This window comes from Dendronephthya gigantea, unplaced genomic scaffold (genome assembly GCF_004324835.1).
Source record: "Dendronephthya gigantea isolate DGI-Jeju-01 unplaced genomic scaffold, DenGig_1.0 000051F, whole genome shotgun sequence".
NCBI lineage: Eukaryota > Metazoa > Cnidaria > Anthozoa > Malacalcyonacea > Nephtheidae > Dendronephthya > Dendronephthya gigantea.
This window is the reverse complement of record NW_021163061.1, coordinates 752,537-771,093: the sequence shown is the minus strand read 5'-3', so window position 1 is coordinate 771,093 and position 18,557 is coordinate 752,537. Positions and strand designations below refer to the sequence as shown.

The following is an 18,557-nucleotide window of genomic DNA, read 5'->3' as shown; positions in this document are numbered from 1 at the left end:
CATAAGCTATTCTTAATTCTTTTAATAATTATTCCCAATGTCGCCGGGAAATGACATGAAACAGGCGTTAGATGAGAGATTTAGACACGCTAAGAATCAACATATAGACGGCTCCCAATTGCACATTTTTACGCCAAAGTTCGACCACCGTCAATGGGACAAGGCAGTTTGATTTCTAAAGAATGCCTTGAAAGAGGGTTAGAAACTTAGATCATACGTTATGCTAGGAGCCAATTTTTCGTTTCTCGATCATTTCAATTAAAGAATGCGGCTGTTTTACGTTAGATGCAATCTTTCAAAAAATATTTCAGAACATTCTATTGGTTCGGCGAGCTGTGTCTCTTAAAAACAGCACTGATAAGGCGAGCCAAACAGAGTCAGTGTACGGAAAGTTTCTTGCTGAAATTGCAGCAGAATTGACACAGAATTCAGAAAGCTGCAATTGCCACTTCGTTGAAACGTGGGAGTGAGTGAGAATGAACCTACGTAATGAAAACTAAGAAAGAAAATCATCTTGCAAGTGCAAGAAGCAATATAAGTTATTTAAATCAAAACTTGATATTTTAAATGTATTCTTAAGAGAATATTTAATAAGATTTAATTACATATAGTTTGGGTTTCTTCTTTAGTAACACTGGATCAATAAGAGATGATCCTTACTGGATCTCTAGGAAGAACGTTTAGAACTGATAGAGCTATCCAGTATAAATAAAGTTAGTTTAGTTTAGGTTTCCTCCTGTAGTAACACTGGATTAATAAGAGATGATCCTTACTGGACCTCTAGGAAGAACAGTTTAGAACTGATAGAGCTATCCAGTATAAATAAAGTTAGTTTAGTTTAGGTTTCCTCCTGTAGTAACACTGGATCAATATAAGATCTAATCTTCATATAAAACCTCAAGAAAGACAAACAGTCCAGATTATTTAACAAGGTCCAAAGAAGAAGTAGAAAAATCGAAGCCTTTCTTTATTTTATTGAATTTGAAATTCTTCAGAGATGAAACAAAGAACTCCAAATCTCGACGATGATTCTTTCTCAAAGGAGCTTTGATAATCGTAGGGAAACTAATGCCCATATATTATGCCTATTGCCAAACTATTGCCAAAGCATCTGAATGTTCTATCGTAGTAAACACCAGTTGACGAAAGATGGCTTAGTTCTCTTCCTAAAACTTACAATCGCGAGTAATAAACAAGATCTCTGCGCAAAATATCACTCTAACATTTGCTACAGAAATGCGATTTTCAAATAAAAAAACAGCCGAGCAAAAAGTTTCATGAAAAGGCTTTCATATGTATGTCCAAAGCGATTTATCTGAATTCTGAAGAATATCGTTTGCCATTATGACATGTGCTGAGTATGTTAAATGTACGTCTCTGATTGGTTCGTCAAAGTTTGTTGGAGGTTCGCAATTGCGAGGCAGACAATACAATGACAGGCGTATAAGAGCGAATTTATAATTATGTATATATACAAATTGGAAGTTGAAAGAGTAGGAACAAAGTTTTCTCCCGTCGTGTAAAAGAAGAAAGTTAACGAAACAAAGCTTCTGGCTTGCTTTATCGTAGACATTCGCCTTGAATAGTCGCGCCCAGCAGGGGGAGTTTTCCCTGGAGCTAAGATCGTAAATATTAACAAGCTGACCGGGCAGTCACGCATGTCAATAGGTCAAACAAATCGGGCGAATTTGTGAACGACTATCTCTCTAATTTCACGGCGTCGCTCAATACAAGCTCAGGCTGTGTTAGGAGGAATATCTACACAGAAGAAACACTTTCAACAACACTTGACACGGCGTCGATGCGGTAGAAAGGGGAATAATCGGGTAAGTATTATACAGACATGTCTAATGTTGTTACTTGTGAGCAGTCTAAACTTAGTTGTGTCCTTGAGAAGTAGTTTCGGCCTTTAACTCACTCGGAGCCCATCTAAACCCCAGTTCACAACCTTAATTCGTAAAAGTTTGTAGGTTTGGGTAGGTCTTCGCGAAGATTAAGTCCACAGTTGGCAAAGTTTTTGCATAGTTTATGACTTAATGTATTCAAATCTTCATTGCTTACTTATGCTAAAGTAATATTTGAGAAGCTGCCAGCCACCACACTGTGCACGTCTAAAATCAATATAAACTCTCATGAAATGCCCAAAATATTACTTTTCCCTACTTAAATTCCGATTCGAAGGCAAACTTTCTCGAACTTGTTCGAAAGTTTTTCGCTTTCCGATGGCAAAACTAGCAACATCGCACACACATGAAAATATAATAAAGTAGGTTATTTATTGTTCGAATCATGACAAAGAATAGATCATTGTTGGGAATAAAATACACACCACAAACTTTGGAACATAAACACAGCAGCGAGGAGAGACGCGAATTCTCAGCTTTGGAAACAACTTTGAATTTGAGCAGAAAGTCAGTGCCCTTCGGAACCGGTTTCCCAGGCAAAGGTGACTTGTCGCAAAAGGTGCGGGGGTATTTTTTCAAAACTTTTCTAATTAAAATTCAACAAGCTATTTTGAATAGATTTGAAGTGCAGATGAATCAATTAATTTCGCTCACAGCGAGTGAAATAACTTTACGAAACTATCTTGCAAAGAAAGTTCCGGAGCTTTAGCCGAGCAAAACTTCGCTCGAGGAGAGGAATCTTGCAAAGAATTATGAAATAGCGACGGCAGTTTAATTTGTTGTCGCTTTCATACAGGCATCCAAGTCGCGGGGCATATTGAATTACTCCAAGTCTGAAAGAAGTTTGTAAAATCATTGTTGGTGTTCAAAGTGGTAAGATTTCTGAAGTCCGAAGGCTCGTGGGATAATGAAACGAACGTGCGAGTACAGTTTGCCTTCTTTGGAGGTAAGTTTTCAAAGAAGAAGGAGAGATTTTGTGACGGCCTGGAGTTTGGATTGATTGTAATCGTATCGCTTTTTCTGAACCCTCGCAGTAATAGTCAGACCTCATATGGAGTTCGGAATTGTTTTCGTATTTGTCTCATAGAAGCGGACTCAAGTAAACTTTTGCACTTTAAAGCGAGCTAAACTCTTGAAAGTCGACCGCAAAGGCACTCAAGATATTTAGAACTATTCCACAAATGAACTTCGCAACTTTTGTCGCCAGAAAGCGCGCTCGAAAAAGCAAATTTTCCAAACATACAAGCGAATTCTTTGCGACAAAGCCCTAAGGCTATTTGCATATACGATCCAGCTGAAAATTGATACGATTGGAACTATTATTATAAACTGGCAAAAATGAACTTAGAGTTCCCCAATATTGCAACGCGGCTTTCCGGATGTGTTTTTCTGTCTATATTGTGGCCAGCTAAACTTTTGGCGCCAAACTGCGCCGAAAATAACAGTCTTCGAGGTGAAATCGAGATAATTTCATAGTTGTTTGCTTTTTTCGTATCTACTTGTCATCTGTAGTGTTACATATTAAAATATTATTTACAACAAAAACCTGTGGCAGAATTGCCGAGACCAAATTCGGACGTAGCATATCGGGAAAACAAATAGTAATATATAATACGAAGCGGCGATAAAGGACTGATGGATCTTTGCAATAATATATGGCCGAATCTTGCTCAGTTTTTAAGCGAGAGTTTTTTGCAGACTTTTCCCCGGATAACTGAATCGGAAGTGCTTTTCTTTTCCTGTCTCAATGAATGCCGACTTGTCAACTCTATGCATACAAAGGATAAATTTAAATATATTCGCTCATATGTCATCTTTTTCGAATACAATGGCAATGCGTTTTATTCCCGAACCGTCGCTGAAAAGTGACGATGGAAAATTGCAAATTTTTCGACTGTAATTACGTTCGTCCATTTAAAGATAAAATCTTTTGACCTATAAACGAACGCGAGATGGCGGAATAAGAGTTAAGACGGCGATAATTACTCGCTAAACTAAAGAACTTTCAACTGCTTGACTCTTTTGAAGAGAAAAGTGAAAACGACAAGGAACGCGGCTCGTAGTCCAGCAATTCACGCCCGTTTATCGATTTATTTATCAGGACATTATATATAAACATATATAGCAAGCCACCTAAGGATCAATATTTATCCATATAGCGGGCCATATGCGAGACACTTGAAAAAATTTTACATTTAACAGCAGGCACTAACAAACATGGGAAATTAGATTCGGTCGCGTTCACCGAGACTGGCATTCTTCAGCTGCTCTTAAAAGCATTGAGATAAACCTATCTAAAGGGTCTTTTAGAAAACGCAGAAAAGGCAACTCTTACTTAAAATGGAGTAAAGCTGTAAATCGAATCTTAGGTTCGTTGATAACCTACGTCTATAGCGCGGACAGGAGAGGTCACGCAACACTGCGGTGCGATGTACAGCTAGGTTACCAGGGCTTTTGCAAATAGACCCTATTATGAAAGTGGAATCTTCATTAAGGCATTATATTCTAGAAATGGCTGAATGCATAGCATACTAATGGCTTTCCAAATTAGTTGAACATCAACGACTTTCTTACACAGAATGTCATTGTCAAGTATAATAGGGTTCCGTATGGAGTAACCATGTTTGTCTAATTATGATTTCCAATGGCATGCGTTGAAATGACAGGAATGCTTGCATCCATAAATGGTATGAAATCAAATGAATTTGAAGAAAAGGTTAAGCTGTTTTCAGTCAAGTGTCATTGCTCACTGGGCTTCTTGAAGTGTCTAAACTTACGTAATTCTGACAGAACAAAGAACAAAAATATTAAATAATTGTGTTTCCAAGGAGCTTGCCTGAAATTCACGTTTTTAGGAAACGTTTTATGACATACATGATTTAAGCTATAAATCTCCAAAAATGACTCAATCAAAGTGCTCTGGCTGATGGCAGAGTGTCCATGCTATTTGCTATTGTGAGTTTCTCACATATATTTCAGCCCCCACCTACTAGCCCACCGTCCTTCATTGCACCCTAACCCCCATACCCCATCCATTATTGTCTATTCATTTCATCTCACTATGGATCCCTTGTGTATTTTCATCCCCTCCTCTCCAACACTATTCCTCATTTCCCCATTCAACCCCCCGCCTTCCATGTATTTTGAGCCACCCCCGACTAAGCCCCGGTTCCGTGCCCTCTGATCCCCGCCTCACCTCTAACCTGTTTCCGCTTGTAATGATCATAGCGGCAAAAATAACATTGCTACCCCCCCCACGCACTCGTTAAATTAAAATGATTGATTTTGCAACCAGAAGGTGCGAAAACTTCCCATTTGCTTTTCAATATGAACAGCCACAAAGAGCAAAATAATTTGTTATGCTGATAAGTTGATAGGACACAGCTCTGTCTTTAGTGCTGAATTTGTACGAAATAAGAGCTACCATATGTTTTGTCGAAGCTTGCAGCAAACTAAGCCATTAAATGCCTGTTTACAATTAAATCGGAATGAAAGGATGTATTTATTCATGGGAAAGCAATTTCCTTCAAATTTATATATTGACATAGGCACAAGCTCAATATTACTTGGAAGTTGCTGCTTGTGCAAAACAATGCCTCAGTTATAGCTTTTGGTGAGAAAAACTTTGCAAAAGTTACCCTTTCAGTGTTTAAGGCTGAATTATGTACACTACAACCCATAAACCGGATATCCTACGGCAGTTCTTGTATTGGGACTGGATTGTTTAAGTCTGTTTATATGGCCATTGAAATGAGACTGCATTAATTTAGCGTTGTATAATTGTGTGTATCTTAGATAAATGAATCATGTTCAAAGTTTTTCAGTACCAAGACTGATTACTATTTCAATGGTCTATCATCTGAACTCTGTGCAGGAAAGACAGTAGCATTTATAGCTAAATAATACAGGTATCCATTACTGCTGCATTATTTAGGTTGTAATATCTCCTTTGTGGGGCAAATATCCCCTTAGGGCATGTCATAAATGCTTGGCTGAACATCTATGAAATGAGATGAAATATCCAGCTGATTTCATTGTTTGCCAAAGCATGGCTCATAAAGCTTTCTCTTTTCAATTTCCACACTTTTGAAGTGTCTACTGGAGAAGTCTTGTAGACATTGTTGATCATTGGGCAGTGGCCTTGCTATCTAGGGTAACTTTAGAAGCACTCAAGAGATCTGACTTACTGTCTGTCAGTTGACCTTAATAGAGAGCACTTGATGTGTTGATCCAAATTGTCTGGTGTAATATTACATGTGCATTGAGGCTTTGCATTGAGGTAGGCCATAACAGCAAAGATAAGATGAGGGGCAGGCAAAGCAGGTGGGGGGACCCAGGGGGTTGCAACCCCTCCTATTAAAAGAGGACTACAAAACCTAAAACAATATCTTTCATTGTCTATGAAACAAGCTTCCATGGTCAACATTTGAGAAGCTATCCAGTTCGGGGTTGACATGAAGTACAAATATGCATCGTGAAGATTTCTAATGCCGTTTGGTTTAAGGCTTTAAGCGCCGTATTAAACGTTCAAAATTATTCCTTCATACCGTCCCGGCTGTGTGAAATATATTTATTTAAAAAAAGATAAATTCTCTCTTAATTAAAAAGCAAGTATAGATGCTGATAAGGTGATAAAAACGAGGGATGTTTTGGCTTGAACCAACGGAAAGTTTAACAAACATGTTTAATTAAAATTGTACAACATTTCAAAATGGCTGACCGTTTCAGAACCGTTCTACTTTGTATAAATGTACCACATCTTGTCATTTACCTTATTCAGATGTCCCTTTCTAACTTGATTTGACGTTCAAATACCGCACCATGTTTCCAAGTACTTTGTTTTGAACAGAAATCTCTGTAAAACTGTTGAAATTAAAACAGAACTCTCCGCTTTGAAAAACGGTTACATAAATACTCCTTTCTGTTATTTCGTTTTTCTAACACGAAGTAACGGTAGAGTTTAATTAAAGAGCACAATCTGACCAATCAGAAACCAGGCTTTCACCCACCGAAATTTTCACCTTCGTCAACCTTGGTCATCACTTTAATCAGAATTTGCATTTTTCGCGCCGTCAAAATTTCTGGTCGTCTCTGGTCATCATCTCAGATTATGCGCGCGAACGCTAATGACACCCTTGGCCTTACATCTCTCTTGAATGAATCAACTTGAATATTATGCACTGAATATGTAGCTGTAAACAGTATCGTTGTTTTAAGGTTAAAAACATTTAGTTTGCTTGTTGAATAAAACGAGAGACTTGCTTTCTATTTTGAACTAAACCACGGTTAACCACCAACAGCTAAACGGGTTTGATACAACCGGACCCAGGACGATTATTTATAAACGCCTTGTTGTCTGTCTTTACCACAGTTTACTAAATGCGAATGAATTCCAATGTATTTTAGGAGGAATTTGAATCCAAGACACCCAGATTGTTACTACGGATCTCCAACGGTCAGATCAAGCAACCGTTGAAAACCGAATCGTATTCGGAGGACGACAGCCCGGGATCTGACAGTGATGCCGAACTGGCGACAGTTGAAAACAATTGTGAGATTTGTGGAGAGATCGTGGACACCGAACAGTTTCAATTGCCTGGGAAACGATACTACTGTAGCTACGAGTGTTTGGAAGTTGATGCAAAGGATTGCAGAGACGACAGCGAGAGTGGTGAAAATGAGGTGTTTTTGAGTAAGGTGAGGTTTGCAAAAGTGTCTGCACTCTACAGCACCAATTTTCGACGCAAATCAACGAAACAATCGCAGTTTCGACTATATTACAAATGTGTTCAAAGTGTGTGATCATATCTGCGAGTTCTATCACCCGTAAACTACAAAACAAGAGTCTGCTTTCAATTTTTTAAGTGTTTGGTAGTAAATATTGAAAACGGTGAACATTAAAAAATGTTTTAGCCATTTTGTGACGTCATGCATTAAAATAAGTACGTCATTCATTAGAATAAGTACGTCATTCATTAGAATAAGTACGTCATCCAAGATGGCGGATGCTTGATTTGAAAAGTAGTTAAAATGTGTACAATTTTGTAAGAAAAATAATTTTGTAAAATTACTCTTGTGTGAAAGTAGGTGAAAAGTGGTTGCTATTACAAAAACCCTTCAAGTTTCATGAATCTAAGAAAAATTTCCACTCTGATTAAAAAAAAATTGATGGTGACTATTTTTTGTAAAGGATGACAACGATTACCTCGCCGATGAACAAGTTCAAAAGACCAATCGTGATATGAAAAGATACGGTTCAACTGGTGAGAAATAAGAGTTCTTTCTCCCTTTATTCAATACGTTCTATGACCCTGTCTGTTGGTAAGCCTAAAATTCTTGTTTTTCGTTCGTAACATTATTCTATTCTTTTGTTTTTTTCACAGCATCAGCGCAAGAGCTTCTCGGGTGAGCAAACATTGTATCAACAACAGAGGGTCTTGTCAATTTCCTTCAATACATAACTTTTCTGTGTGTTTTTTTCAGCTGTTCCACGCCTGGTTGTGATGGAAAAGGCCATGCTAATGGGAAATTCTCTACACACAGAAGGTAGCAAATAATGTAAAAATATAATGATATCTTTTATGTGGTATTTATCAAGAGAACATGAGAGTTACGAATCGATCTTTGCGTAGATTTTATTCGTTGCTTTCATCCTGCTTTCATCAACAAAACTGTGCAATTTTTAGCGTCCAAGGTTGTCCAAACGTTTCCAAGGAAGAAAATAGAAAAGGTGAGTGATTTAGAGTAAGGTTAAGCCATGAAACTGGTAATCCCCTAAAACTAAGAATCTTGGTGCGTTGCCAAATGTTTAATATGGTCATCCAGCCCAAGATGGTAAATCGTCTTTTAAAAAAAAAACACGCGCTTATACCATCACATATTTTTTTATTAGCTCAACTAAATTCCGAGGGTCAAGATGATAAGTAAGTCAATTTGAGAAGTCTTAAATTTTCTTGAGATTTCGCACGAAGCTGCTTAACCAAACCGTATCTTTCATTTTAGAACATTTCGCCATTTCTTCTCACGATGTCCTACGAAAGGTTGCGACGGAACTGGGCACAAGTCAGGCCTCTACGCCACTCATAGAAGGTAATGGATACTGATGTATAATAATGGATTGTGATTTATGTTGATGGATCACGTTATACATCGATGGATCGTGTTGCATATCGATAGATCTTAATGTATATTGATGGATCTTTATGTATACTGATGGATCATAATGTATATCGATGGATCGTGATGTATATCGATGGATTTTAATGTATATTGATGGATCTTAATGTATATTGATGGATCTTGATGTAAATTGATGGATGGTAATGTATATTGGTTTATCGATATGAACTATTTATCCTCATATAGCCTCTACGGATGTCCCAGAAGAACGGCTAAAAAAGGTAATTTTTGGCCTCAGAAAGCTTGCTTTTCCTTTCCTATTTTCATTCAATGGTTTTCATCGATCGTTTTCTCTGGCTTTCAGCATATAACTTCGTCATTGAAGGGGGAAGCTCGTTGAAGTAAGTCGCAATGAACTGCCATGTTATGTTTGACGAGAAAATAACCCTTGAAAAAGATGATTAATTTCAAAAGATACAAATGACAAAAGTTTCACTTTATTTCACAGATGCCCTGTTCCTGGCTGCGACAGCTCTGGTCACAGAACCGGTCTTTACACTTCGCACAGAAGGTAAGTTTGTCGATCAATAAAAATTGATAGAAATGTTCCTCTGAAATGCGTTTCATTTGATGGAGGGGTGCCTCTTCACTCTGTACCTCTGTGGTTAGTTCCGTCGGCAGTGAGGCTTCGTTTTTGTCCACAATTGTCTAATAAAGCTTTTTTTTTCTCATCAACAGAGCGTCTGGCTGTCCTCTGGCCGCAGCAAGGAGACACTACGAACGGCAGTTATCACCTTCAACTAAAACCAAACGAGGTCAGATCTCACATTTTTATAATGAAAGAATTCCTGAGCAATGGAAATGACAAAGAGAAATAATTTTAGGTCGTCGCCCTTCCATATTGAACATGGGCCAAGGTGTTCTTCAAGACAGTCCAACTTCTCCAGACTCAGGAATTTCATCGGGTTCCAGTCTCGAAGACCTTAACTCGGCCAAGAAGGACGTAAACACAGGTTCCCCCAAAGAAAAGGTTCATTTCACATTCCCTCGACCGGCAGAGAGTAATCCAGGAATACCTTTCTCAGCGACAATGGTTCGACCAAGTAGAGTTGCCAGCCCTCTGTCAAATTCAACCCCCGGAAATACAGCTTCAATGAGGTGAGGATTAGACGGATTATTAATGAATATAACTGGATGTTTATGGTTTATTGGGGGTATCTGATGCTGTCTAGAGGTACCATTTAACGAGGTCTAATAATTACGTTTCTATTGCGCGCAGTTCTGTTGTCTGGAGTGTTGGTTATCAAAGTCCGATTGCCCCCACCGGGATCGCCACCAGTGTCGTACAAACTGCGCACATCAAGCAAGAACCCAGGGGGGTGAAGTCAGAGGAAGGAGACAAAGATCTGATGTGTTCCGATGAAGAATTCTCCGATGAATCCAGCGGTTCTGAGGAATTTATTCAAGGTTTGTAGACGCTCTCGCTCCGGTGGTCAGTAATAGGACTGGCGGGCAATATGTTAATCTATTGTAGAGAGTTTAGGACCCGGCGACCGTTGATAGTCGTTCAATCTAATGAAATCAGCCCTTTGATATATTTTCTTTTTAATTTCAGAGCCACGCCATCAGTTCAGGTGAGTTGGCTGCGAATCAAAGTTTCCTTCTTCACTGACAAGGAAATTCGTGTTTTCTTTGCGTAAAATAACCGAGCAGAAAGTTGAGTAAAGTGGGAGAAATAATCGAAATTACACGACTAAACAGACTAATATTTTCCTTCATAGTTTGCCAATGCCTGAAAGACAGGAGAAACTAGCAACTGAAGTCAAGACAGAACCAACTAACGACGACGATGCAAGCAACGAATATAATAAAATGATTGAAGTTTCATCAAACAGGTGAATAAACACAGCGTTGTGAACGTTTGTACGTGAAATTACGAGACGTTTTACGAGACAATTCACTAACATTTATCTCTGGATCTAGTAGAAATCTGCCCAATACCTCAGCGGACAATGGACAACCACGACAGCCTGGTAAGCAAAGCCATATTTGCATGTGTTTCAACTGAAAGGCTCGTTTATACACTTGGATTTTTCCTGCGAAGTTTGTGTGCGATTTTTGATTGATGTGAACGAGTGCCTAGTTACGAATCGCCTGATGAATAAGAGCTCTTTTTTGAACATCAGTAACTAATTCACTCGTTCACATCTATCAAAAGAGAAAAATCACAGCAAAAATTCTCTATAAAGGAGCTTTCCAATCACCTCTGACTGAGTTTCAAATCATTTTGATTCATTGCCACATATCCTTCCTTGTTTAATGCTCGTATATTTTCTTCTTCTTCAGAGCATACAGAAGTAAGGTAAGACAATCCAGTGTTTTCAAAGACCTCCGGGCAATTTTGAAGCTGAACTTAGAGCAATATTTTGAACTCCACTGATGAAACATCACTGTCCATCTTCAGATGTCCCACTGTGGGTTGTGATGGCACTGGTCACGTTACTGGACGCTTTGCTTCTCATCGTAGGTAAGTTCGGAGGTTGCCTTTTTGATTTTGAAATCAAATTTTGTCTCATTGCACTTCGAATCGGAAAGATCATTTGGTGTATTGATGACTTTTTGTTTCATAGTTTGTCTGGCTGTCCTCTGGCGCCCAAGTCAACACCAGTGAAGACTGAAACAGGTGAGGGGATAACAACAGACACCCCCCCTCGCTTCTCAACCAGGGACCGGTTGTATCAATCCCTTTTAGCTTAAACGGTGGATACGTTCAAAATAGAAAGCAAGTCTATCGTTTTATTCAACAAGCAAACTAAATGTTTTTAACCTTAAAACAACGATACTGTTTACAACTACATATTCAGTGCATAATATTCAGGTTGACTCATTCAAGAAAGATGTAAGAGTGTTATTAAATTTTGACTTATCCACCGTTTAAGCCAAACGGGTTTGATACAACCGGCCCCAGGGGCCCAAGTTTCGACTCCTCAACCACATAAATTAGAAATAAACTTTTCCACCTTCGTTAAAAAGAATACGCACCCTTGATCGAATCTAACACTTTCTTCTTTCTCGCAGATAACAACAATCCCGAAAGAGCGCTGTAAGTATTTTAAACACCGAGTTTTTCGGCATACATTTCGATTTCATATAATTTTACAACCTCACAATATTCACGCTCTATCACGTTCAGGTGTCCGACCCCAGGTTGCGATGGTTCAGGTCATGTAACTGGTCAATTCCAATCCCACAGAAGGTAATTAGCGAATCAGCGAAGACCACGCTTAGGAGTGATCCCGTGACCGAATCACTGATCTCATTTTGATAACTTCATTGGATCATTGGAGAAAATCATATTTTCGTGGGAGCTCAAAATATCTTGGAATTCTTTGTGTAGTTTATCCGGGTGTCCAAGAGTGTCGGTGGAAACGAAGAAGGAACTCATGAGACGTGAAGTGGAAATCAAGTTAGCGTGCGGGGATAATTCACCGGAGGTTGGTCCTAAACCAATCAAAATGCAAGCTGAACAACGTAAGTTCAAACTATCAACGGCTGAACATTTCACTAAAGGAAGAAGAGTTCCACAGATTTTCATTGATCATCTGATGATTGATCACCTAATCAGTGCTCAAATGTAGCCAATATGCATGACAACAGTAATTATTGGTGATTATCCGCCAATTAGCGCTAATGGAGTGTTCTAATTATGTCTTATCCATTCTCGCAGACATCGATCGCGTACGAGAGATCGAGAATTTGGACAAAGAAATTCGCATCCTCAAGGCGACGAACGACCAGTGCACGAAGGAGAACTTCGAGCTACGAAAATCCATTTCAGAGATGGAAAATCAACTGAAGTCGAGCGAGGAGGAAGTGGAAGAGATGAGGACAGGTCACAGCATCGCACGCACCAAACTAGTCATCTTACAAACTAAATTCATCGCCAGTCTCTCGAGCGTCATGCACAACATTTCTGGCACAGGTAACCTAAATTACAACACTTTCGATAACTGCATCGATATTCTTAGCGAAGTATTTTCTCAACCCGAGCTGAACGCGGTTGCCATACGACAAGTCAAGGAGGCCCTGAGCGATTTTAATATTTAATTTGTTTTAGTTTTAACTTCCAGGAATGCGCGCATTGTGAACGAGCGGCAGACGTTTTAACACGCATGCGCATATCCACGTTTCCTGTTATAAGAGATCTGTAGGGTAGCAGCGTCTTTAGAAATCTTACCATGAAATAGGTCCAGCGACTGGCTTCTAAGCTATACAGGAAAACTTCGGGACGTTTCGACATATAATTTCATCACAGAAGCTAGAAATATGCCAACTTTCATCAGGGAGGTTAGATATAAACCATCAATGATTATGGCTACTTTCCTGCATTGGTCGAAACGTTGAGAAGTTTTCTTTTATATTTGACGCAGTTTTTTGAAACTATTTCATGAGAAGATATTCACATGCAGACTGAATTCAGTTCGAGGCCTTAGGTTGTAGAAGTGAAATGTATTTTTCGCGCGCAAAGCTTTATTATATAGAACTGCGCTCAGACTAGTGTTCACAATGTATAGTCATTCTAGGAAGTTAAAGACTGATTGTAGCCTTAGTATCTCATATGTGACATTGGAATTTGGAAAGACAGTTTTCACCCTCGAAGAGAGTGTCTTTCATAGCAAACGAGGTCAGTTGCTAGAAATAAGACGTTTTCTTCGAGTTCATGAGCTGGTTATTATTCCAGAAGTACTTTCGCAGACCATTGATAACTAGTAATCGATACGATGGTTACTATATTGTACATAGAAGGGCTAAAATCCTGGGTCTGAGATAATAGGTGTGATTAGAATAACTACGGTCTAATTAAAGATTACCTCGGATATTGATCAGGGACCAGATTGTTCGAAAGGCGGATAAGCCATTGTTTAAAAATACTCTTGATACATCTTGTGAATGAGTGAACCTGCGTCTTATGCATTAAATATGTACTTTCATTGAAAATTAAACTATTTACATCGAAATATATCAGCTCAGTTGTTCAATAAATAGATAATTTTGTTTTCCATTTTGAACTTATCCGCCTTTTAAGGCTAAACGCCTTTCGAACAACCGGTTCAAGGCGTTTCTGAATCGCCAGTCCCCGAGTATTTTATTGCAATTCTCAGTTACACCTTTGAAAAACAAGCCAAATGTTTGCCAACTTTGCAAACGTATGCCGGCCATTGTGTAACTTTTTTTCAATTTTCAGTTGGAGAAATGTGTACCATAGATCTGTTTCTAAGAAAATATAAGACCACTTTACCTTTTCTGAGAATTGAGCTTGTTTCGTAACCTCATTGAGTGCTAAAACGACAAACAATTTGACCAGTATGAAATTCAACGAAGATTTTAAAATCGTCTTGAGATATTTTAGCTTTATATATGTTCGCTGCCGTCAACATCGATATGGAAACATCGATCAATCTGAATAATCTTTATATTAACCCGATTGTGTGAGTAGGTTTGATGACTTCAAAATAACCTGGAGTGATAGCTTGGTGTTTTTAGTACATACGCACGTAAACGTTTAAAACCCTCCGAGCTTCTTTAACAAGGGTTAATTTACACTACGCGATATGTCGTATACGATTCTTATCCTGGCGTATGTGAACGTGTAAACACAAGTATAAACGTGACATTTTAATTCCATTCCGCTTTGAACAATACGACTGAAGATTGTGCCATGGCCCGGGCCCTCTTTCCCATTCGTCAGAATGATAATTGCATACAACTAATCGTCTATGGCTTTAGATTTTGAAACTTAAATTGAAAAAATCATTCTAAATCATTATTTATTCATTCGGTTGTTTTAGTTACAAATAGATTTAAACGTTTACGTGGTCGTACGTATTATAAAACAGGAGATAGGAACAGACCAGTTTTGATTGACCGTTCTTTTAAAAGGGAATACACAATAGACGAAATCGTAATCATTGTACAGGGTCAGGGTGTCCCGAAAAAAAAAGCAACCACTTAAATATGCAGAACATTAATACAGCTCTAAAGCGCAATAGATAAGCACCTCTGGGAATTGAAAATGGCTCTTAATCCTTCATTTACAATGCTAAAAGTCATTTTAGCTGAACTATGGTGCAAACCCGAACAATATTAATATTCTTGCATATTTAAGTGGTTGCGTTTTTTTTGGGACACCCTGTGTAGCCCCCAACCCCTCCTCCCACAACAAACCATTCAAGTTGGTTCGGCAAACAAACACGTGACATTTTTGACACTGTTTTGTGTTTTCAAACAGAATTTAGTTTCTGGTATTTTAGTGTATGAAATGAAATGCGTTTTACTGATGCAAACACAGTGTACATTAGACTAGTCATAATTCATGTCATTTTTTGGGGGTTTTATTGCTGTTACGATCACGTGATGTCTGCATGGTGCTATATGATCAATAATAATTCCATGTCCAGTAAATCTTAAATTACACGAATTTAATCCTAAAGATAAGTTAGGATTAGATCCTAGATTAGGATTAACCCCGAGCTTAAATCTAACCGTAATCCTAACCTAATCTCAAGGATTAAACTCGTGTATGATTAGAGTCCAGGCCATCACAGACATAGCGTAACGTAACATTACCACAATTTGCATGGAACTACGGTGACTGAGCTATAGAACTGGACTACAAAATTCAAGACATTGTCCAACAATATATTATAAATATATATATATATACACACATAACCTTTAGCTTGTATTGTAGAGAAATTTTAAGAAGCGTGAATCTGGTGAAGCGCATGCGTTTTAGCATGAATAGCAAACGCCATTTTCATTGTAACAAATATATATATTCCAACATTTTATATGTAGCATGTTATGTGTAACCTTACTTAAATGTGCTGACGTCAATGGTGATTTTGGCGGGAAAATATAGCCTCGTTTACGTGTAACTCGCCACAAAGGCCTTCTGCCGGTTATTTCAAGGTTTGCAACTTTTTGCACAAATCGGAAACTGGCCTTGAGAGTTCTGTTTTAAGATATGGCTAGCCCTACAGCGACTTTGCAATCTGGATGAAATAGGTCTTTTATACGAACTGATAACAAGGCCTGTTCATTTAGTGATTAATTGAGGGTACAGCCTGCTGAAAGAACGCATCTAAATCAGAGGGCAATGCAATCATATAGAAGACGCGTAATTAAACACGAGTGGAAATCTTCGTAGGTAATAAATATGTCTAATATCAAGAATGCAAAAATAAGACACCAGGAAAAAAATCGCAGTATAAAACTAATAAAAGTGACAATATCACAAGTAAAACCGGCCTCGTACAAGCATACAAGGATTCATCTGACAACATATCCTACTGTATGTTAGAGTTCATGAATAGGTACTTTAAAGAGGATCTGATTTACATCAAACTAATCAAAGCTTCGACTTGGTGCCCCCCGCTTTGGAAAGATGAATGTTCAAATTCTCGGAAGGGATCATCCGAAGTTCTTACGACGGCATCCGACGATGGACATTTGCACACACAATAGTAAAAAAATAAAAAAGCGCCGGAAAAAAGATTGGATGAGAAATTGAAACTACAGAGATCCAACCTTTTTCCAAAAAGATCACTGATATTTTACTGCAGAACCTTCCACCAGCTTCTGAAGTGGTTGTTAATGATACAGGCAAAAACCAGGGTCAACAATCGTTCGTTGGATCTTCGGTGGGCGGGAGATCATTCTTTGTTATTTTGTACATGGTTGCAAAGTAATCTGTATTGCTGGCTTTTTCTTTCAACGCAGAGTTCTCAGCCTTCAGATTTTCAATTATTTCATACAACTTAAAGGAGAAAAACAGGTTTTGAAAGGTTTGAAGCAAGCTTTGATAGGGATAGCGAGATGAGCCTGGGCTATGGGTATACTATACCTTTCATGTTTTCAAATCCCGACCAGAGAAAAGGGCCACCCTCTGGAAATTCTGCACTCCTCCTTGCACAATATAAGCCCGGTATACATTCATGTTTTCATCTAAACTAAACACCACCAGAGAAGGGCCACCCCCCTGGAAAACCTACACCCCCACAAGATAAACCAGGGTATACCTTCATGTTTCATCCAAACTAGTCACAACCAGAGAAGGGCAACCCCCCACTGGGAAAACCTACACCACCCGCAAACTAAGCTAGGGTATACCTTCATGTTTCATCCAAACTAGTCACAACCAGAGAAGGGCCACCCCCCTGGAAAAACCTACACCCCCCACAAGACAAGCAAGGGTATACCTTCATGTTCTCTTCCAAAGTCTCCTCAAGAGCTTTGCGACGTTCCTCTGCCAATAATTCCCAATACTTTTCTGGTGCCTGGTCTTGAAGTGAAAAAATTATATAGTACATTGCTTCAGGATTTGTAGCATCATTTTAACTCCATTGTTTTTTCTGCAATGCTGACTCTACTTGCAAATCGACCTCTCAAAGTCAACTTTCAACTCTGTTATATTCATATGTCTCAACAACAAGAACAACTAGTTTCAACCACAATCATGAACTGCAATGCAGTACTTACCTAGCACCATCAAGGAAAGAACTTCGTCAGAGGATGAGGCGACATCAGGCCTTACAGCAACCGAAGTGATAGCATTTTCAACCTCAGATGAACTTGATTTTGTTTCATCCTCTTCAGATTGTTTAGAAAGATAGTGTTTGAGTTGTTTTTGTGTGGATGATAAAGCATTTCTTTGTTGTGTTCTTTTCTATACAAGAAAATATTGAACATGAGATCAAGCTTTAATCAAAATAGGTCAGAAATATCACCGTTTATAGTCAATGTAGTTTCGTGGACACATTTTTACCTTTGGTTTCTGCGTGTCCCGTTTTGTTTTCCGACCGCTTGTTCCTCCAACAAGTAATTTCTGACCGTCGGCAGAGGGCTGAAGGACTTTTAGAGACGTTCGCTTTTCACGACCCTCAAATAAAGACAGACTCGACGAGGAAGAATCATCTGATTTCGTCTGAAATTTTGAAACAGAAATATGAGAAAAGCTGATAAAAATCCTAACATTTTGCAAATACCTCGCATATCAAACCATACCAAACATTTCATGGCAACCAAATAAATAAATAAAACATATCTCGAAAGGTTTTAATATTCTCGTTCTTTACGCTGGAAATATAAATACCTTTGTGTCTTTTACGAGCGACTTTGATTTAGATGATTTGCCATTTTCGTCCGATTTTCCGACGGCTTTCGTGTGTCTTCTTGGTGAATACACAAGTTTTGTTGCTTTCGGTTGCTCCCTCATGTTTTCTGTGAGTGTAGAAGTTGAACAAGACAGTTTATCTTCCTTCTTCGTCCTTTGAACTTCGACTGCTTGCTGAAAACGTGAAAATGTTTCGTCCGCCATCTTTTTAAACCCTCCCGCGCAAAGCCGCCATTGATGTCGGAGCACCTTCGGTCTGGGTTCGCCATCGTCATTGCACGAACTGCCAAATAAGGAAATGCTCGGGTCTCTTGCTGATGAATGTAAAAAAGTGAGAAATTAGCGCAGATTCACCAACT

At 38.7% G+C, this 18,557-nt stretch overlaps 2 protein-coding genes across 3 annotated transcripts; one reads left to right on the top strand and one right to left on the bottom strand.

The window, feature by feature from the left end:
• Positions 1-1,458: 1,458 nt before the first annotated feature.
• On the top strand, positions 1,459-14,009 carry LOC114528738 (myelin transcription factor 1-like). Of its 2 annotated transcripts, none has more exons than XM_028550422.1 (25): positions 1,459-1,826; positions 2,701-2,850; positions 7,311-7,601; positions 8,095-8,167; positions 8,288-8,309; positions 8,388-8,450; positions 8,591-8,634; positions 8,797-8,827; positions 8,907-8,993; positions 9,270-9,304; positions 9,388-9,424; positions 9,532-9,594; positions 9,762-9,838; positions 9,908-10,181; positions 10,303-10,490; positions 10,639-10,657; positions 10,805-10,918; positions 11,010-11,056; positions 11,370-11,385; positions 11,488-11,550; positions 11,654-11,706; positions 12,102-12,126; positions 12,217-12,279; positions 12,421-12,554; positions 12,751-14,009. In XM_028550422.1, the coding sequence occupies exons 2-25, from the start codon at positions 2,812-2,814 to the stop codon at positions 13,128-13,130; spliced, it is 2,238 nt and encodes a 745-aa protein (XP_028406223.1). In that variant the 5' UTR covers positions 1,459-1,826; positions 2,701-2,811; the 3' UTR covers positions 13,131-14,009. The 2 variants fall into 2 exon arrangements, with proteins under 2 accessions (XP_028406223.1, XP_028406222.1); XM_028550421.1 differs by having other exon boundaries at positions 11,007-11,056.
• A 53-nt stretch (positions 14,010-14,062) lies between these two features.
• LOC114528812 lies at positions 14,063-18,484 on the bottom strand. Its single transcript, XM_028550526.1, has 6 exons — positions 18,178-18,484; positions 17,851-18,009; positions 17,565-17,751; positions 17,285-17,367; positions 16,614-16,842; positions 14,063-14,363 (listed from the first exon to the last, which is right to left on the bottom strand). Exons 1-5 carry the CDS (start codon positions 18,400-18,402, stop codon positions 16,702-16,704), a joined length of 795 nt encoding a protein of 264 aa, XP_028406327.1. The 5' UTR covers positions 18,403-18,484; the 3' UTR covers positions 14,063-14,363; positions 16,614-16,701.
• Positions 18,485-18,557: the final 73 nt, after the last annotated feature.